General features: G+C 36.8%; 1 protein-coding gene across 1 annotated transcript in view; it reads right to left on the bottom strand.

The window, feature by feature from the left end:
* The window catches only part of LOC135467392 (dynein axonemal heavy chain 1-like), a 69697-nt gene that overhangs the window by 46625 nt on the left and 4291 nt on the right, over positions 1 to 18781 (bottom strand). The window contains exons 3-26 of the mRNA XM_064745169.1: positions 18486 to 18558; positions 17421 to 17512; positions 16752 to 16840; positions 16012 to 16298; positions 15390 to 15542; positions 14453 to 14711; positions 13142 to 13299; positions 12229 to 12443; positions 11479 to 11646; positions 10760 to 10890; positions 10151 to 10301; positions 9604 to 9797; positions 8925 to 9150; positions 8070 to 8189; positions 7582 to 7664; positions 6886 to 7027; positions 6149 to 6304; positions 5087 to 5285; positions 2916 to 3028; positions 2431 to 2571; positions 1966 to 2178; positions 1439 to 1603; positions 832 to 1059; positions 284 to 463 (exon numbers count right to left, since the gene is read on the bottom strand). Of these exons, the coding sequence (XP_064601239.1) occupies positions 284 to 463; positions 832 to 1059; positions 1439 to 1603; positions 1966 to 2178; positions 2431 to 2571; positions 2916 to 3028; positions 5087 to 5285; positions 6149 to 6304; positions 6886 to 7027; positions 7582 to 7664; positions 8070 to 8189; positions 8925 to 9150; positions 9604 to 9797; positions 10151 to 10301; positions 10760 to 10890; positions 11479 to 11646; positions 12229 to 12443; positions 13142 to 13299; positions 14453 to 14711; positions 15390 to 15542; positions 16012 to 16298; positions 16752 to 16840; positions 17421 to 17512; positions 18486 to 18558 (3936 nt within the window). The remainder of the gene's footprint in view (positions 1 to 283; positions 464 to 831; positions 1060 to 1438; positions 1604 to 1965; positions 2179 to 2430; positions 2572 to 2915; positions 3029 to 5086; positions 5286 to 6148; positions 6305 to 6885; positions 7028 to 7581; positions 7665 to 8069; positions 8190 to 8924; positions 9151 to 9603; positions 9798 to 10150; positions 10302 to 10759; positions 10891 to 11478; positions 11647 to 12228; positions 12444 to 13141; positions 13300 to 14452; positions 14712 to 15389; positions 15543 to 16011; positions 16299 to 16751; positions 16841 to 17420; positions 17513 to 18485; positions 18559 to 18781) is intronic.

Genomic DNA, 18781 nt, shown 5'->3' with positions numbered 1-18781 from the left:
GGGGTTGACAGTTGTACACTAGGTGCAATGCTAATTTCTATTAGAGTGAATGAATGATTTGGGTTTTAATGCCACACTGACAGTCTCTCATGAGTAAATTTTTAAGCTGGCAGACAAGACCAAGATTGGATTTTTTTCTCTTTGACTATTCTGGAATGGGAAAGAATAATTATGAGGAAAAATTAATAGTAATAAATACATTACACGTACATAAAATAAGAATTATCAAAAATTATACTGTATTCACACATGTGTTATTAGAAATGGATAAGAATTCATATACCTCCTTGTAGGCTTCCAGAGAGTCTTTGATAATAAGCCTCAAGCTTTCCTTCATGCATCGCTCTATCTCTAACATCCAGTCCTCCACATTGCCCTTGGGATAGAGAGTCTCCCTGAAACCAACCTCCTCCCCTTCTCCGGAGAACATACGTGTAATTTTCAAGTCATCCTCAAACCGGAGCTGGAATAGGATGAAACATGAACATTACCAGGTCCATTACTTGTGTATTACAAGTACATAAAACTTAACAGGATAATTCCTTTAGTAGAAGCAATACACAGTTTTCAAATTACTTCATCATTAAGACCACAGTGTGACATCCCAAGGCAAAAAGATGTCGCCCTTTTACGGCATTGTAGGGCTACTTGTCTTTAAACATGGCAACATACTATTGTTTTTGCAATATTTAACACCCAAACCCATCCAGGGACATAATTCAGATCAATCTAATCAAGTGTAATTAGTTTTCTCTATTTTATATACAACCGAATGTTGAAATTGGCAGATTGTCTGTACTGTGGCATAAAGTGACAGCATCTGTCATTTACCTTGGCAATGTTCTCAAAGCACTTTCGCAGATGTGGCTGGACAGCAGTTGGATCTTTAGTCTGTGACAGAATCTCCAGTAGCTCATCGTCAGACAGGAAGTAGAATCGTGGGAAGGCATTACGTTTCGTCTCCAGGTATTCACTGAGACCTTTCTGGACTTGTTCCAACAGTTTGTTACATTCCCGCAAGTTATCCAGCAGACGGTTGTCTGGGCACAAGGAGATGACCTGAAGAAATCAGACCCAAGTATGTACAAGCAGTGGATAAAATTTCGCATTCATAAATTTTATCAGCCTTTACTAAACTCTAAATAGGCTTTTCTGTTGTTAAGTGTGTAAGTGTTCTGAAATATCTGCGATGCAGGCTGATTTCACAGTCAGTCAAGCACAGGTGTATTTCTGACTTATTTTGCCCTTAAAACAGCATTCAGAAAACTGAATAAGCTATTACATTACCAATTGAATCAATATATACGTAAAGTAGCATAAAAAACATGAATTTAAAGAGTTCTAGTACATTACACATTTCAAAGACCAGTGAGACCAGTGCCAGTTAATGTTTAATATGTCTCCTCTGAAAATGGGGATGTTTGTGTTGTGTATGTACCTGTGGATTCTCCTTGGCATTCTTCATCATTTTCCTCCACATCCTCTCCATAGTCTGATACCTCTTACTCTCCACAGGCAACTGTCGGTTGATGTCCTCGGAACTGAAGATAGGCTCCAGGTAGAGCCAAGCTCTCTGACAGTTCAGCCACTCGTCCAGCACATCCTGAACAAAAACCATCTCCACCATCACAATCAACTCACCTCAGTCTTACTTAGTTGAATGGAGATATTTATTTCCAACTCCATTTTCAATGAGTTTTTTCCCAGTCTAACATCATCCTGATGTTTACATTTTACTTGCCAATTGTGTCCTGACATGTACAAAATTACAGATTTACTGAAGGAACTGCTATTGAGACAGCAGATACAGTGCATGTTCACTTAAGTTAAGTTTCAGTCTAAAAGAAATGCTCCAAAACAGTGAGAACACTGCATAACAATCATGGTAGAAGTATGTCTAGGATACAGTTGTACCTTTTCATGGGATAAGCTTATGAATGAAACTTGTTATGGGTATATGCTTGCCTGTGTAGTGCGCAGTTTGCTTTCCCAGTTACTGATGCGGTCCTCAAATGGTTTCTTGTACGGTGAGAAGGACATGCTCTGTGTCATGACGATGTGGTCATCTAAAAGCTGGGAGGTCTCCTCAGAGCTTCTCAGAATGAATGTACCAGTCTCTTTGTAAGACAGGATCTCAAACTGGACAGGTTCCCATTCCTTCTCCATCTTATCTAAAGCCTAAACATAAACGTAACCTAATTATACAGGGAACAGCTTATTCAAGTATTTATCAAAGCTACATTTACCTATGTGAAAGTAAAAAAGAAAAAACAAAAAAGGGATGATTATGGGCTGTTCATTATGAAAAATATTGAAAAATGACTAAAAAATCATATAAATAACTATCTTTTAACAAAAGGCTGATAAACGGAAGGTTCTGCCTAGAAGGCAATACACTTGAGAAACTGACAGGAACTAAACTCCACTCACCTGTTCTATGGAGTACTCCTTACCAGCCACCTCAGCCACTTTCGCTATCACCTGAATGTGGTCTTGTAGTTTGAGCTCCAGACATTTACTAAAGGTGAGATTGGCCTTAGGGCGCACTGGGAAGCCCAGATCACCCGACAGCTGGAGAAAGCATTGAAAGGGTAGTTAAGCAATCATCAAGGCAATGGTGCCTGAGATTCAAATACTACTGACGTATCGTATATTTCGTTCACAAATGTTGATCCTTTCTGTCGATCAGCATTCAATACTGGCAATTAAGTTAAAGAAAAGAAGAAATAGTAAGGAAACCAAAGAATATAACCCTTCAGAGACAACCCTACCAATTAATTTCCCATACCAGATTTCATGTAATTTCTTTAATGAGATTTTATGCCTAATTGGGTGTGGAATATATTAGAGTGTGAGAAAGTGGAATGCAGTTGGTTCAGTGTAAGGAATTCTGCTCAAACCACATCATGGTGTACCTGTTCCCAATGGCGGTTCCTCATGCCTGGGTTTCTCAGACCTTGGATAAGCGGGATGTAAGGCTTGAAGTCTTCAATCCAACCCTTAATCTGTTGTGCAACTTCTTGTACACCTGGTAATTAGAGCTGTGATGTTAACATATATCCATTTTAAAGAGGGTCACATGTATGATCATACAGTGCAATAGCCCAAGCTAGACCAAACCTTTAACATTTAGTCAAGTACATAGTCAAACATAATATCCGGGATATCACCTACAGAATCAATAAACTGTGTATTAAACTTATATCTGTGAGCTTCAGACAAACCTGCATCAAACTTACAACTATGCCTGCTTGTTATGATTTTGGAAAGGATGGCTATTCATCTTTATGCAGTGTCAGTAACCTCATAATCACCAAGCTGTCTTAAAGCTTCATAAAAACATTTTGCTTTTAAGAATGTACAGCTTGAGAAAACAGCTAAAGTTTTAAAGACATTCGCAGCTTAAGTGAGAATTTTAACAAAATGCAAGAACTTCCTAAAGTCAAATCTATGCTGCAGTAAGATAAATGAATACAGTAAAGCACACTAGTAATCTATTATCATGAAGGATGGCCACATACACACATTACAGTTGCCCAAAGGACAGTTTCTTCGTGTAATTAATGTGAACATAGTAACATGCAACGTTTTCCTGTATGATGTAGACTTGCAGTACAGCACATAAATGCACACATGTACACAAACATTCACAAATAATTAAGTCTATAAAAAATACCTCCAATGATAACAAATCATACAAGGGCACATACACAGGTAAGCTAAATCTTACAGGTATGGCTGCAGAGATGTCCAATGGAAATTAATAACTTGATTCTATATGTGCATGTATTATATCAATCAATCACTTAGTCTTGAGCTCAATACCAGCATCTTAACTATTTTGTCGCACCTCTTTTCCTATCAAAGAATTTACCACGGCATACTTGTAGAACAACAGTTTAAATATTATGTGACTTTATGTTTAGTTTTTCCTCTAAGGTACAGTTAGCCTTAAAAGTAATAATTAAAATAAAATATCTACTTCTATAAATTTTGACTTAGTACTTGAAATGCCTGCAACTTCTGTTTCATCTGCTGTATACCTGTGAGATCAAGTTTATCTGTTATCGTCACAAAAGCTAATCATAAACACCTCAGCCAATCAGTGCACATCTATATAATAGCCACTACATGTACAAATGTCTATAGCATAATCACAATCTGCAATAACTAACACATGTAATTTTCTACCAGCACAGATTACAACATCAGATTACCAAATTCTTTTATCTCTTCCCTCTTCTCCCCAAGCTTAGCACAAAGACGTCCTAACAAGATTGAACAATGCTTTTTAACTAATATCTATTGTTACAGAAAACTGTTTTAAAGAAAACAATTAAAATAATACTGCCAATACAAGGGATGCCATGGTGTTAGAGACTGCCATAGTCATTTGCTTTCCTGATCAGTGATGCACACTCAGGGCCCAGTTGTTTAGAAGTGTGTCAGGAGTTCAAAGCAGTATTAACTTTAGTACGGACTAAAGTGGCATTAGTTTTATTTCAGACCAAACTAGTATTAAGATTTAAGTATGTCTTAATTTTTAATACACTTCTGAACAACCTGTTCCTGGGTACTAGATTGTTTTCAATAGCTGAAATGTTCTTGAATACAGCGATAAACACAACAATCATTCCATTATGAAAACAAATCTTCTGTTAATAATTTCGCCAACACCTACAAAAGTGTGTATTTCTTAAAGTAACTCTGGGCTACAGTTATTATTGGTTTGCATCACAAACATAAAATGCAGCTGGATACAACTAACACATTAGAGGGAAGACAGAAAGTCTGTGTTAAATCAGATTGGAGAATCGGCTATGTAGTTCAGGGCCAGTTATTTTCTTGAGCATTTACGCTACTGGAGAAAAGTATTTTAATACTTTCAGTATTATTTCATCCATATCCCACAACAGACAGCTGTGAACTGACCAATCACTGCCTGGGTGTTCATCTCCAAATGTTCAGCATCAAGTAACTTCAGTAACCCTACAGAAATACCATTCTTCAATCGTTGTGACCTTGCTTGGAACCTAAAACAATGCCCTTTCCCCTCCCCACAAATTGTTTTCCTTTGTAAACTTACTGGTGATGTCTTGAAAGATGCGGACAGACTTATGCATCGTTTTGAAGGCCTCCGTGACGTTTTTCTCTACTTCTTCAGCATTGATAGACGTGAGAGGATCGTTCATCCAGCTCTCATGCCAGCGCAGCCAATCAGACACAGTTAACCACAAGTTTCTATAAGGCTCAAAGTCCTTAACAAGCTTAGTCAGCCTGTCGTACTAAAATAACAAATGAATGCACACATAGTATTGGAAGCCAGAGAGGCACCCCATTCAAGCACACGGTGTGGTGTGGTGAAACACAAAAAAGTTGGTGCAACGTGCTGAAACAGCTGCATTTATCTACTGCAAGAAAAACTAAAACTGAAGAAGTGCTGATTAGTCTAAATTATCAGTGGTTATTTATCTGTCCTTCGTTTTGTTGTGCCCAAAACATAAATCATTAAACAGCAATTTTAGCTCGATCAGAAAGGTCAAATAAAAGACATCGGAGCAAAATGTGTGTTTCAGATTATAATAACAGGCACTGTAGTGCAACACAATGAGGTGTGAATGAATAACATATGGACATGGAGAGTTAAACACACAAATCACATATGTACGACATAAAGTGTGCTTGACAACTATCTTTCCATTTGGCTGAGCATTCACAGTTATTTTGAGCAAGATAAATTGACAACCATGTTAAGGACTTTGGCAAAAATCAGAGAATTATCCAATACATTTTGAGCAGCAAAGAAATCATTCCACTGTAAATTGCAAAAGACATCAGTGACATTATATACAAGAGCACAGAAAAAATGTTTTATTGTATTAATTAAACCTTGTTTACTAATAACCTTGTGTTAACTGTCCGTTACATACGGTCATCTCGCAAGGACTAGCTACTATCAGTACAAGGCAACTTACAATGTATAGGGATTAATATTCATCTAATAACACTGTTGTCATGTTAGCCAAAAACAAAATACATACTGCTCCTTTATCTGTTATTCTCCTAAAAATGGAACAGTGCTTTATGTATCTGACATTCAAAACAAAACTGCACCATAAAATAAGCCTCCTTTTACTGTCAAACTTACGTTTGTAACTGGCATGCCAAAGAGCCGCTCTCTGTTGTTATAGGTCTGTGACAACTGTTGGGCTTCCTTCAGTTGTTTGTTAACTCGCCGCACTTCATTGGCTATCTCGTGAGCTTTGTTAATGTCTGTGTATGCTGCCATTCCAGCAACAACCATCTATCATAGAAGAATAACACATCATTGCATCAGATTGTGTGCATTTGTAGAGATTATTTCATCAGTGAAATTAACAATTATATGAAGTTAAAATGATCAATATTCTTCCAACATGTATAGAGTACACATGATTGTAATGTGTATTTAAACATAGAAACATAAACCGAGAGTTATGGTAGTTATATTAGGAACAGTGAATGCATCTCATTTATTTGTGTCCATATTGATGTGTTAGGAATGGATTAAAATCACATTGACATATTTTATTTCTGTGTACATTAAAAGTGGAAAAAAATTTCAACAGGTAATATTTAAAAAAAGATAAGTTGAATTAACCCATTACATATTTTTACGTACATTTTTTGGCTAAAAAAAATTTGCACACTGGAAGACAAGCTACAAAAGTATTGGCATTTTTGGACATGCTGTCTATTAAAGGGTCCATAAGCAATGTTGTCATGTAAATCTGAGTGAAAGAAATCCTCGCAAGTCTGAATTTCTTAGGTAAAATAGCCAAATAAACACATTTATTTATTTGATTGGTGTTTTATGAAATAAATATATAAAAGAAAACAACAAACCTGTAGGGTATCCAGCCTATCGTTGAAGTTGGACTGGTCTGAATTCTGGAGTTTGTGGAATCTTTCTTCATCTTCCTCTAACTGCTGGTATGTCTGGTCCATCTGTTTCTCAATCTTGTGAGGCCAGCCAATCGCAGTCCACCTTGTAATGCACAGAAAATCTTGACACTCCGTCTTAAAAACTCTTAAAAACTCACTTAATGGTCTATTGATTTATTTTATTTATTACTATTTCAGGAATCAAAAAAAAAAAAACCCTGCTTGATAAGACTTTGCCACGTCCAACACTTTATAGCCTGGCCATAATTGTGACATCACAGATGTTGTACATGTGCATGTTAGTACCATTATCATTTAATTATCATGAATGACTTTCATATTCACAGCTTGAAAAACCATTTCAATCAGCTACATAATTAAAGAACATATCCAGAATATAGATGAATAAATATTGTCGCCCTCAATTTGCATGTTTGTCACATTTTAATAGTCACATAGCGGGTAAGGCTGTCACAAAATATCATGGGATATTTGTTTGCCGTATTTTGCTGAAAGGCACTGTGATAAAAAAATGAACATTACTAACAACTGTTAGCTTTGTTGACTCGGTTCTTATGATCCAGGAAGAAATGGTGAATATTCAAACGAAACAGTGTACAGCGAAAGCTGAATTAAGGTGAAATGAATGTTGCATACTTAGCACTGAAGTCATCTGTGGAGAGGCTGTAGTAAAACTCTTCAATCAGTTCATAGTCTGTCATGGCCTTGTCAATCAGTTCCTACATAACCACAAATATTTACAATGTATAAACAATTACCATACAAAAGTATAATAATTACGACAACATCAATTGTCATACAATAATAAATTGGGCTCATTTGTCAAAATACAACCACACAGTAAAATAAACTCATTGGCTATTGCCTCCTGAAGGTGAGGAATTGCCTTGTGAGAGTGATGCTGCAATGCCTGAGTGTCTTATCTTAGATGTATGTCATGTTTTGTGGAATGTCATGCAAATACCAAGAATCACTGTGTGGTATAATAACATGTTTTTCAGCAACATGATGTATACTGACATTGCTAAGCCCTGGGATATATTTCTTTGAATTGTGTCTCAGATCATACAGCTTGGTGGCAATTGACTTGGATATCAAAGGAACAAATGAAAAATGAGTGAAACCTGATGCTCTTTGAGCTTATCTGGGATAGTCTTCATCCACTCCCTCATGTCAGCCAATTCCTCTATGCAATTGGGTTTCTCATACAGCTTCCTGCTGATGGCTTTGAACTCTTCACAAGCCTGTAATACAAAAACCGTGATATATTTTACAACAAAAAGGGCACAACATAGACCCTATGTAAATTCAATGAATTAAAAACATTGTTGTCCAATATGACTTTTAACATATTGTTGACAAACATACTGGATGTACTTAAGGGCTGAGACTTTGTAGCTCAACAGACTAATATCACATTCAGTCTTCTGGTTTATAAGTGTCTCTTCTAGCCAATACATTTGCTATACACACCACCAGCCTCTGGCAATATTTGTAGTTGGTACAAGCAGCTCTACAAGAAGTCTGTTGCTATTTCTGTGAGTTGGTCAAATTTTTGCCACCCTCTCCTTTAATATGGATCATTCACTTAATGAGACACCTAAGTGCAAGACATCACTGATTTTTAGTTTCATGTTGTAGATACAGCACACCAGTTTTTTTGTTTTTTTTTTATTACAAAGCTGTTCCACACTTTGCACCTCAGAAGATCCTCTGATCAACTTCACATAAATGCAATGTAGTTAATAATTTGAAGATTGAAGAAACTTTTCTTTTAACTTAATATTTCAACATGTTTATCCCATCATCAGGACAGTAATGTACATATGTCTCAGCTCTACTCAGGTACATGTACGTTAATTACTCACCACTCTTCCATTTCTTCGTCAAATGAGTAGAAATTTTACGAAAAAATGAAATTTTCTTCAATCTTCACAGTATCAATTGCATTATATTGTAAAACAGAACACAATACATACATCATCAGCTTGTTTCCGCAGCTGTCTTGCCAAGAGCTCGAGAACAGCATTGCTGAGGGCTTTGCGTTTCTTGCCCAGAGTCTGCCTGACATTTTCAGTGTTCACCCAGAAGGGTCCAATAACAACATTACTGGGGATAGTCTGTTCAAGTTGTTCTTTTGCAGCCAAGTGCATTTCTACTTCCTTCTTCACTTCAACATTTGAATGGCCTTGCTTTTCATATTGCCTACAAGAGGAAAAAAAAAGTACTAAACTGAACTGGAAAAAAGTGAAGCTGTACGGCTAGAGAGATCAGAGTACCATAGTTGATTATGGCAACAATAGCATATCGCTGGCAAATGGAAACATTGGGGTTGTAGTGTAAGAAAAAATGTCTCCTTGAAAAAAATTACCTCACCCGTAAGCCAAATATAAAACTATGCAATGGGATAAGACATTAATTACATGATTACTCATTGCATTATGTAACAGTGACAAGTGTCTTGAATAAATCTTGACATTTCAATCAATTAACATGCCTGTGACAAGGCTTTAATAGAAAAATGAAACCATGAACAATATGGTGTGTGCTTATAGGTAAACCCTATGGTGGTGATGAGTAGTTTTACTTGATTATACCACCATTTCTGTATGAACTACTTCTGATAGCTATCATCTGTGGACATAAAATTTTGCTTACTGAATATACTCAGCAATGTCCAAATTCATCAATTCCAAATGCTTTTCATATTCCTTGCAGTAGGCCTTCATTGGGATGAGAGACATCTTGAGAGCATGCTGGATAACAGAGCGTAACTCCTCCACAAAAGGTTCGTGTTCTCCCACTGACTCCAGTAATGGAGTGCCTGACCAAAAGATATCCTCCATGATGTACTGAAAAAAGTCAAGATAAAACCTGGGATCAGAAATCAAGTTCACTAATAATAACAATAATCCTATGAGCCGATTTAAAGTTTGTGCAACCAGCATTTAGGATGTGGCAGTTGTCACTGACAAGGGAAAAACTAATGGCTTTATAACATGTTGGCCTCCAAAAGGCTTTGATTGATGGCTGTATGCAAAGCTCATGGAAGTACATGAATATGACCTATTGCATTTCCACCAGATCTTTAAGTTGGAAGTGACAGTGACATTGTATGGGGCATACAATTATTGCTGTCAATCTTAGTTTAAACCTTCCTATACCAAGCACTAAACTGCTGACACAAGAAGATGGCTTGACCTACCTTCTCCAGCTGTGGTACATTCTGTGTGGAGAGAATACCCTTGTCAAAGAGCATGACATTGGCATGGTCAAAGCTGTTGAGGTTTGTGGAGTAATGGACTCCCTGATGATCCAGGATTAGATCTACCAAGAACAAGGCATTTCTCTTTGGCCTGAAAAGAACACGATATCTTTGATGAAATCTGTGTTCATAATCACATTTTACCACAAAAAAAAAGCCATTTCTGGTTTATCATTTTCTACAAAATAAGCACCTGTGAGAATATTACTGATGTAATCATGAACTGCAAACAATAAGTATGGCCTGGAATCATTCAAACAAAAAATGTTTTTCTTGATTTGGATATAAAGCTAATAGAGAGTTATGCCACCATTTTCTAAGGAAAGAATTTTCACATCCACATGGTGTATGACAGATTTAAGAATTAACAGGCTAAACCATCTTGTAAATACGCTTCTCCCCACTCTAACAGACAAACAGCTGTAGATTGTGACTTTCACATACAGCATGCCATGCACAGTCCTGGCATGTAGGTAGGAAACATGAATGATGCATGAGAGTATAAGCTTGTTATGATGGGTCATCATGGGCAAGAAGGGATCACCATACCTGAACCGGCTGTTGATGACATCCGGGCCCCAAACAAAATCATTGTCCAGCTGAAATGTGGAATGGCAGGCATCTTGGATCATCTGTGTAAAGTTACTAAGAGAATCTTGGACCAGGAAGCGAAGTGAGTCCTGAAATAAATGCAATAAATAAATAAAATGAAAAACAGTTCTAGATGAACAAAGACTGACAGTCGTCTTCCCTCATCCACAATTTGAATGTGATGTTGTACTACAAATGTGACATGATTAAGAAATGGTATACAATGATATGATTGAAATGGTCTAAAAGTTGATCAATTCTTACAATCCTTGTCATTAGGGTCAAAATTTCAAACCACATTTGGTTAGCTGTTCTGAACATATTGAACAAATAAGCTTATGTAAATAAGAAATACTCATGACTACATATGATGGACATACAAGAAGACAGACATATTGACAATGTTGACTCGTTCTTTTAAAGACCAGTGCTTCATTAAGCTTCAAACTAAGTTTGGTTGAGAAGATTGCAGGTTCTGAAGATATTGTAGAAATGATCGATACTCCATGGTCACTGCATGGTAACCTAACTAACAAGGCAATCAGAATAACAAGGTCGCCAAAACAGCATTATGGACAGGGCACTGCCAGGGATGGCTATATCAACACCTATCAAGCTAAATGCATTGCACAACTTCTTCTCACATTTACTGTCGTAAGTTACCAAAGGAATTTTACCTGCATAATAAATTTAACCATTTCCATGAATTTCTTTAACTTTGAAATCTGGTAGACTTCCCAGTTAGTCTCATGAATGTTAAACCACCCTTTCCCGACATCTCTCAGACTGGTTCTGATAGCTGCTCTCAAAGTCGTGATCCAGCTGTCTTTCAGAAACAAGGACACCTGCACAGAAATAGAACAGTGGATTTTTAAATATGCACTTTAACCACAGAAAAGTATTAAAACTTTATGATTTAAAAGCATGAAAAGTTACATTTTACTTGAATGGTATCAACAAAACTGACCATCGGTTTCTACAGGCAACAAGGAGGGAAGAAAAAATACTGTCGCATGGTTATAGCAGGGATGTTCAACATCTTTTTGAGCCACTCAGTTCTGATGAAACAAATTCAGATAGGTTAAATCCCACACTAAATATGCTAAACCTATGTTTTGATCAAGCTGTTCTTTTTATCCAAATCGGACAATACTTGAAGCGCTTATAAAATCATATTCACAAAAGTATGGGATTAAAGTGTTTTGGAGCATGAACTGCATCCAAAATATGCCTGTCTGATAGGAATAAATCAATCAGTTTTAAATGTTAAACACTTTCATATTAAACAATTATTGCATGTTCAAGAGTGGAACATCACAATTTGTTCATTTGCAACAGATAATTAATGGGTGTGTAGCGGAGATGTCATTTTTGAAAACTATCAAATGGCCTATTGCAGTTGAAGAATGAAAAAAGTAAAGTTTTACTTGTGAAGTGGCCTGTGCCTGGGTCTGATCAAACTCCTCAAGCCTCATGGGTTTGGTTGTGGGCACATGAAACAGTGACATTCCAGCCACTTTGTTACACTCCGTACGAACTTTGCCAATTGCCTGAATACTCTCTTGTAGAGTCAACAGGGAGTTGAAGGCAAATCTGTCATACTGCTCATCATAGGCATAGTCTGGCACATCCATGCAGCAGGCTGTATGTGGCAAACAGTCATGTTCATAATTCAATAATGTTCTAAATGAAAGCTAACATACAAATTTATTTTTACATATTTACAGCAATTAAATTGAGGTTAAAAGTGAATCTCATAAATTGTGGTTAACAGTTTTCTTTGGTAAAATAATCCATTAATTATTTTTTATAAAAAAGTCTTTATAATTATGCAATATAATGTTGTTCAAAAAATGTACATCATTTTATACAAGTATCTATTTCTCATTATTTAATTATGATTAAGCAGTGATTCTGACTTGAATGAATGTACCAGGGCCACTTTAAAGCCATGGCAATCTAAAAATCCAAAAGGAATAAGCCATGGTCTTTTCAACAAATCATGGACTGTTCACATTTATGCAGTTTATTTCTGGCCAAACATAATTGTATGTAAGAACACGAAATAACAGAAAAATAATTACTATGATACATTTCAGTTTCACCTTATAAAGTGTAAGTCTTAGATGTTACTCATGTACAAAGCAGATTTCCACCTACATGTACCTTGAAAGCCATCAGCAGACCGATACACTAACAGTCCTGCATTTTACAGTAAATGCTCTACTTTAACAATCAAATTCTTTGGGGTCAAAGGAAGAATCATCCCACTGAGTACATCACTAAACCCATATCTGTCTGCTACTAACAAGTTCATAAGTCTTACAGATGTATGCCTACCTCTCTCTGGGGTGGAAATCACTACGCTGGGTGGGAGAGTGACAAATGCAAATGTCACAGGATCCTCTTGTACAGTCTTGTCAAAAATAATTCTGTTCATGGAGCGACAAAAGTCTATATTCACCTCCTTCTCCAACACCTGGATGTAGTCTTCCAGTCTGTCAAAAGTGCATGGCAGTATGCAATAAGAATGTATTTTCACACGTACATATGTTAACATTCATTCTGCTGGCTATTATTATATAGATATAACTGTGACCCAATGAAATTGGTCATGTCATACCATGTGATCGCCCTGTATTTGGAGAGGTACTGGATCCCAGAGAGCCATATTATTTTCATATTGTACAGTAGCAATTAAGGGAGGTAACTTTATATGCTAAAGGATTTGGTGGCACTGCAGTCTGTATCATTTGCTCGCTGTGTTTCTGCAAACATTGATGAGGTTGAAATGTTGACCAATAATTCATTATTTCATTTCATTATTTGTTGATATCCAAATTCCAAAATAAACTACTGTGAAGATCAAAAGCGACTTAGGATATGGTAGCACTGGGTACAGAATGCATTACGCAAAAAATAATTACAAAAACTTCCTTCACTCCAGGCCAGTTAAAACTGTAAATGTATCTTGAGTCATTATTTGTACGGGAGGAGAAAGTCCCTAGACTTGTCAACAAAAAATCAACACAACATGGACTCGCACAATAACACTCCACAATGTACAAAACCCTTCACAATAACCTACTTTTACCGACTTTTTTTCTGTCAGTACATATTTCTTTTTGTTTGACACTTTAATCTATATCGTGCATAGCGTAGTAATAAAGCATTCTAAAAGAACTATGTTCACACATTCCTTACCAGTTTGCAACATCAGAATGTTAACTAAAGAATTTTAAAATTTTCACTTTTCACTTTCTTTTTCAATTTTGTCAAAAAAGCCTGGAACATACTTCACATTTCACATTAAAATGATGAAATTTTTCTTAATCATGTTTTGTGATGGACTGACATGCAAAGTGTAAACCAGTAGTGTCCACCAGATTAGAAATATTATTGAAATTTGCTATAGGCTTTTAGCAGTTACCAAATCTGACAGCAACTTAAATTCCTACATATATCTTCTCTAAATAATGTTTAATTGAAGAGTTCAATGCTGAAGATTCCTTTTGATTCAAGCAAAACAAAAAAAAATTTAAATCAATTCTGATAATTCATGATTGTATGTATCAAAAGATTGCATACTGAAAAACAGGACTATGTTTAACTCTCCCCTCTGTGAGTTAAAAAAAAGAAAGAAGATCATACCCCTTGTCTTTTGAGAGTGCTGGTGCCCCCTTTGCCCAGTCTATCATTCGTCGGATGGATGCCTGGTCTAGCTCTCCCACTCCATCCATGGGCATACAGTCCACATACAAGTTGTAACGCAACAAAGCCTCACATTGCTTTCTGCTTGTGTAGGCCTCTGCCACGCGGGCAGCGAATACCTGCGGATCCTCAGCCTTGAACATTAGCCGAATGCGTGGTATCCAGAACTGATTCGCTGAGTTCTGAGGGGCTTTTTTATCTGCAGGAAAATGTTCAAGATGAAGTTAAGAAAGTGTATCTCTGAAATCAAAACATGATTAAGCAGCCACTTAAAAACCTGGTAATATTTTTGTAGCCTTCAAGAAAGAGCTATATTTAAGTTTACATGCATTTTTTGGAGCTTTTGTTTTGTAATGTAGTTACAGCTAGTTCATGTCTTATGATTACTGGTGAATCCACAAAGTACTGGGTGGGTCATATGGAAGCTCCACATATTTCACACATCATATTCACCATTATTCCATGTAACAACTTAGGAGCAGTTTGGTGCAAGCCCAGTGGTTTCATGTAATACCATCTAGGTAAATGGCAAGACAAGTGCCACTGACTTATTTTTGCCACCAAAGCCCCCGGAACAGCTGTTTGGAGGAATATCAAGCCAGCTAAACTTTACCTGAGTGAAGATCAGAACAAGAATTTACCAAGACAGTCACACAGACCCTATAACTGTATCACTGTGTTATTTTCATTTCCCTGATAAATTTACTACTCTGGTACAAAAGTTTAGCCTTTTCAAGTCACTTATTTCTTTTGATTCTGATTGATTCATCCATCTCACAGACCAAACTTTATGGAAAGTACAGTTCATGTCTTCTTTACCCACAGTGGTAGTGGACTCAATTACAAGAACTGTACAAATGTAGTTCAAATGACTCACCAGTATCAATCTGGCTGTTGCCTTTTGTACCATTTTTCATCAGCTTCCCTTTAGAGTCCACTCTCTGAACCAGGAAGAGTTTTGATGTGTCATCATAATCCAACATGCCAACCTCGCACCAGTTCCAAACAATGTTGGAATCTGTCAAGTCAGCTGGTGGTAAAGGAAACGATTAAGAGTGAAAAAAACATTTCACATTGCATTATGAACACAGAATGAAATCAAAGCCTTTATGAGGGCTTCAAAATCTGTACCAAAATGTAAAAGGTAAAAGAATTTCATAAAAGAACAGTTGACATGTTTTTTTCCTTTTTTCCTTTTTAAGGAAGATTAAGTGTACATGGTTTATCATAATTGGGGAGTAAAAATATAAGTGTGGTAAATGACCTACTTGTAGCTAGCATTTTGCCCATTTTAAAGTTACTCAATCTACCTGATTCTGAGATTTCTACTCATGTTAGAAAGGTGTTACAAGGTTTGTTTGGAAGATAGGATGATATCACACTGGAAAATTTAAGTTTCAGCAACAAAATTAATATAGTGGAACATTTATGTGCCTCTAAAGATAAACTTTTTGTGCGAAATTCACAGTCATTCACTTTGAGTACATTAACATACTTACCTGTGGAGGGAGAATTCTTCTCTGGAATGAGAGCCAGGCCTGGTACTGGTTTTCTGACACCATCCTCCTCTCCAAGGCTCAGCCACTCTTCTGGAGTACGACAATCATACTCCACATTGTCAAAGATCTCTAGAGGTAAGAAGCTGGGGAATGGAGCAGGGTCATTGGGATCACTGTTCAGCAGAATGTTGTTGTTATCTGGAGATTTTGGCATCAGACATTTTGTTTCAATGCCCTTGTCACTCAACAGCTCTTGCAAGTCTAGCTTTGCATAATGGCGTCTTCTCCTGTGAAGGCCAAAAAATATGATAAACACGTGAAGTCATGTACGTAATCTAATACGCCTGTACTGTTAAACAGATGAAGTTACAATTACTATACAGACTCACTACAAATATCAGCACATTGATCAATGATATTCATATAGTGTGTCTGAATCCAGCTCTCTCGGTTTAAATGGCAGCTTTGTCTGGTACCTGGTGAAGCAAGGTCAGTATTTCACTCCAGGTCATCCGGTCTCCTCCATCCATAACCTTGACCACCTTCATGTAAGTTCAAAATTCTTGAGCACAGCATTAAACACACTAAGCAAATAATAGGTAAAATTGGAAGTATTTTATATTGACACCTTATTTCATATAGTGCCTTTCATAAGAATTTCCATTAATACACAGTGCAACACCCTAAGAAATTTCAATAACGTAATCAATATGCATTGCTCTATAAAACTGAAACAGTACCTTTCAATTTCAATTTTCCTTGGACGCTCTCCAGGCTTTGTGTAGAAAGGCAGCTGGACTTTAGGCTCCGAGGCAATCCAGGGGAAGTCCTGAAGATGACCCCAAAAAAATGTCACTATCAATTCTTCAGTGATTATCTTGAAGGATAAAGACTCACACAATAAAAATGTTCTATTTCTTGTCACATCGGTCATCCGGTTATTTTAAAACATTTTATGAATTAAATTTATTTTAAAATTCTATGATATGAAGTCAGGGACAGCTAATAATGGCCATAACACCACTGTCAATGTCAGCCTGAAGAATGATATATTTCGGATATGAAATCACTTCTGCAAGCAGGCCATGTTGACCTCAGGCACTCTACAGCCCTGAGAAAGGAATCTAGCACAAATCCCCTTTGACAGACTGCAGTGCTGTCTAAAACAAAAGTTCATGGGATGCTACATTTCACACATTTAATACCCTCCAACAGCCTTTACTTGAATATCAGTTCAGAATCTATGTCAACAACGTTCATTTTTACTGTGATAAAAAAACAATTTTCACCACCTACATGTAGCTAACAGAAACAAACCTTGTCAACAGCTTGCAAGAATTTCCCTGTATGATAACATTTAGTCTAAACATGTATTTGCACACATGTGATTCTAATATCAGCAAACTCACCGATGTGTCCTTTATTTCAGTTGTTGGGCCATAGACCTGCTTTTTCAGTTGCTCTTCAAATTCAGTGGGATCATCTATTTGGAATGTTGTAACTGAAACAACAACACTTGCATGAAGGATATAATTTCTTCAACATAGTATGTCAAATACATTTACAGTAATACTAGAATTTACAAGTACCACATCAGGGGTGAATTTAATTATGAACTGGCCTAAAGGATGGTTTATATTGTCTTTTGAGAAATGGTGCTTCACTTCAGTCAAATCTGGAATACACTATGATACTGTATCCCAGACTGTATGCTACCGGCCTTGCTAAAACTTCACTGTCCTTGGAACAGTGTTAATTATGACTAAGCACAGCAATCCAGATGACACTAATCAAAGCTTTCATAAGGTCTAGATTTCACACTTTCGTCAGTGCTTATTTGGCTCTATTTTAGTATTCATATCATAAAACTGTTCTGTTGGAGGCTGTATCAATTGTTTAGCTTTATGTTGATTTTATTTTTGACATGAAAATACCACACTCTGCTCTCAAGTCATTGATTTTATGACAGCTTTGTGGTGAAGTGAGCATTTAATCATTTATGGGTATAAATTTATTTATTTCATAGATATTTGATGCTGTACTCAAGAATTCTTCACTTATATGATGGCAACCAGCATTATGGTTGGGGGAAAAGGGGCAGAGGAAAAACCTATGACCATTCGCAGGTTGCTGGCAGACCTTCCCATATACGGCGGGAGAGGAAGTCAGCATTTGTGGAGGGCTCCTGAGTCAGTGCGTCAGGCTGGTGTGCTTATCCCATCGGCCATGGAGGCCCCCCTTTTTGCTTGTCAATGCCACCTTACTTTGATGGCTCTAATAGAACTTAACCTATTTCATGAGGGTATATACTCACTTTCTAGTAGGAATTATTTAGATAGAAAGGGGTTTATCTGAGCTGTTTTTGCTCTTACCATACAACTCTCCTCTTGTCTGCAGCATGATATGTACCCATTTACACTTACATACCATCAAGTAAAATATGCATTTGGCAAGATTCTTCAAGTTTATCTTACCTATAGGAGTGTGCTTTTCTTTAGAAACGTTCCACAGTGTGTCTTGTTCAGTCAGAGGTCCATTCAAAACATCCTACAAGAGGAAAGATATACATTTATAGATTGGCCATTAATTCATACTTTAATACAACAATGTTGAGGACTGATACCTTGAAGATCATAAATACAGCAATGAGAAACTGCAGATGTCGCTGCGGGACTTGAATGACTTGTACAGTCCACCATAATTCCACTGATCTAATTCGATGGAAATCCAAGTGCAACAACATACAGAATCTTGGAGCTGTGGTTTCAAA

This window comes from Liolophura sinensis, chromosome 1 (genome assembly GCF_032854445.1).
Source record: "Liolophura sinensis isolate JHLJ2023 chromosome 1, CUHK_Ljap_v2, whole genome shotgun sequence".
In the NCBI taxonomy this organism is placed as follows: Eukaryota; Metazoa; Mollusca; class Polyplacophora; order Chitonida; family Chitonidae; genus Liolophura; species Liolophura sinensis.
This window is presented reverse-complemented; position numbering and strand designations above follow the sequence as displayed.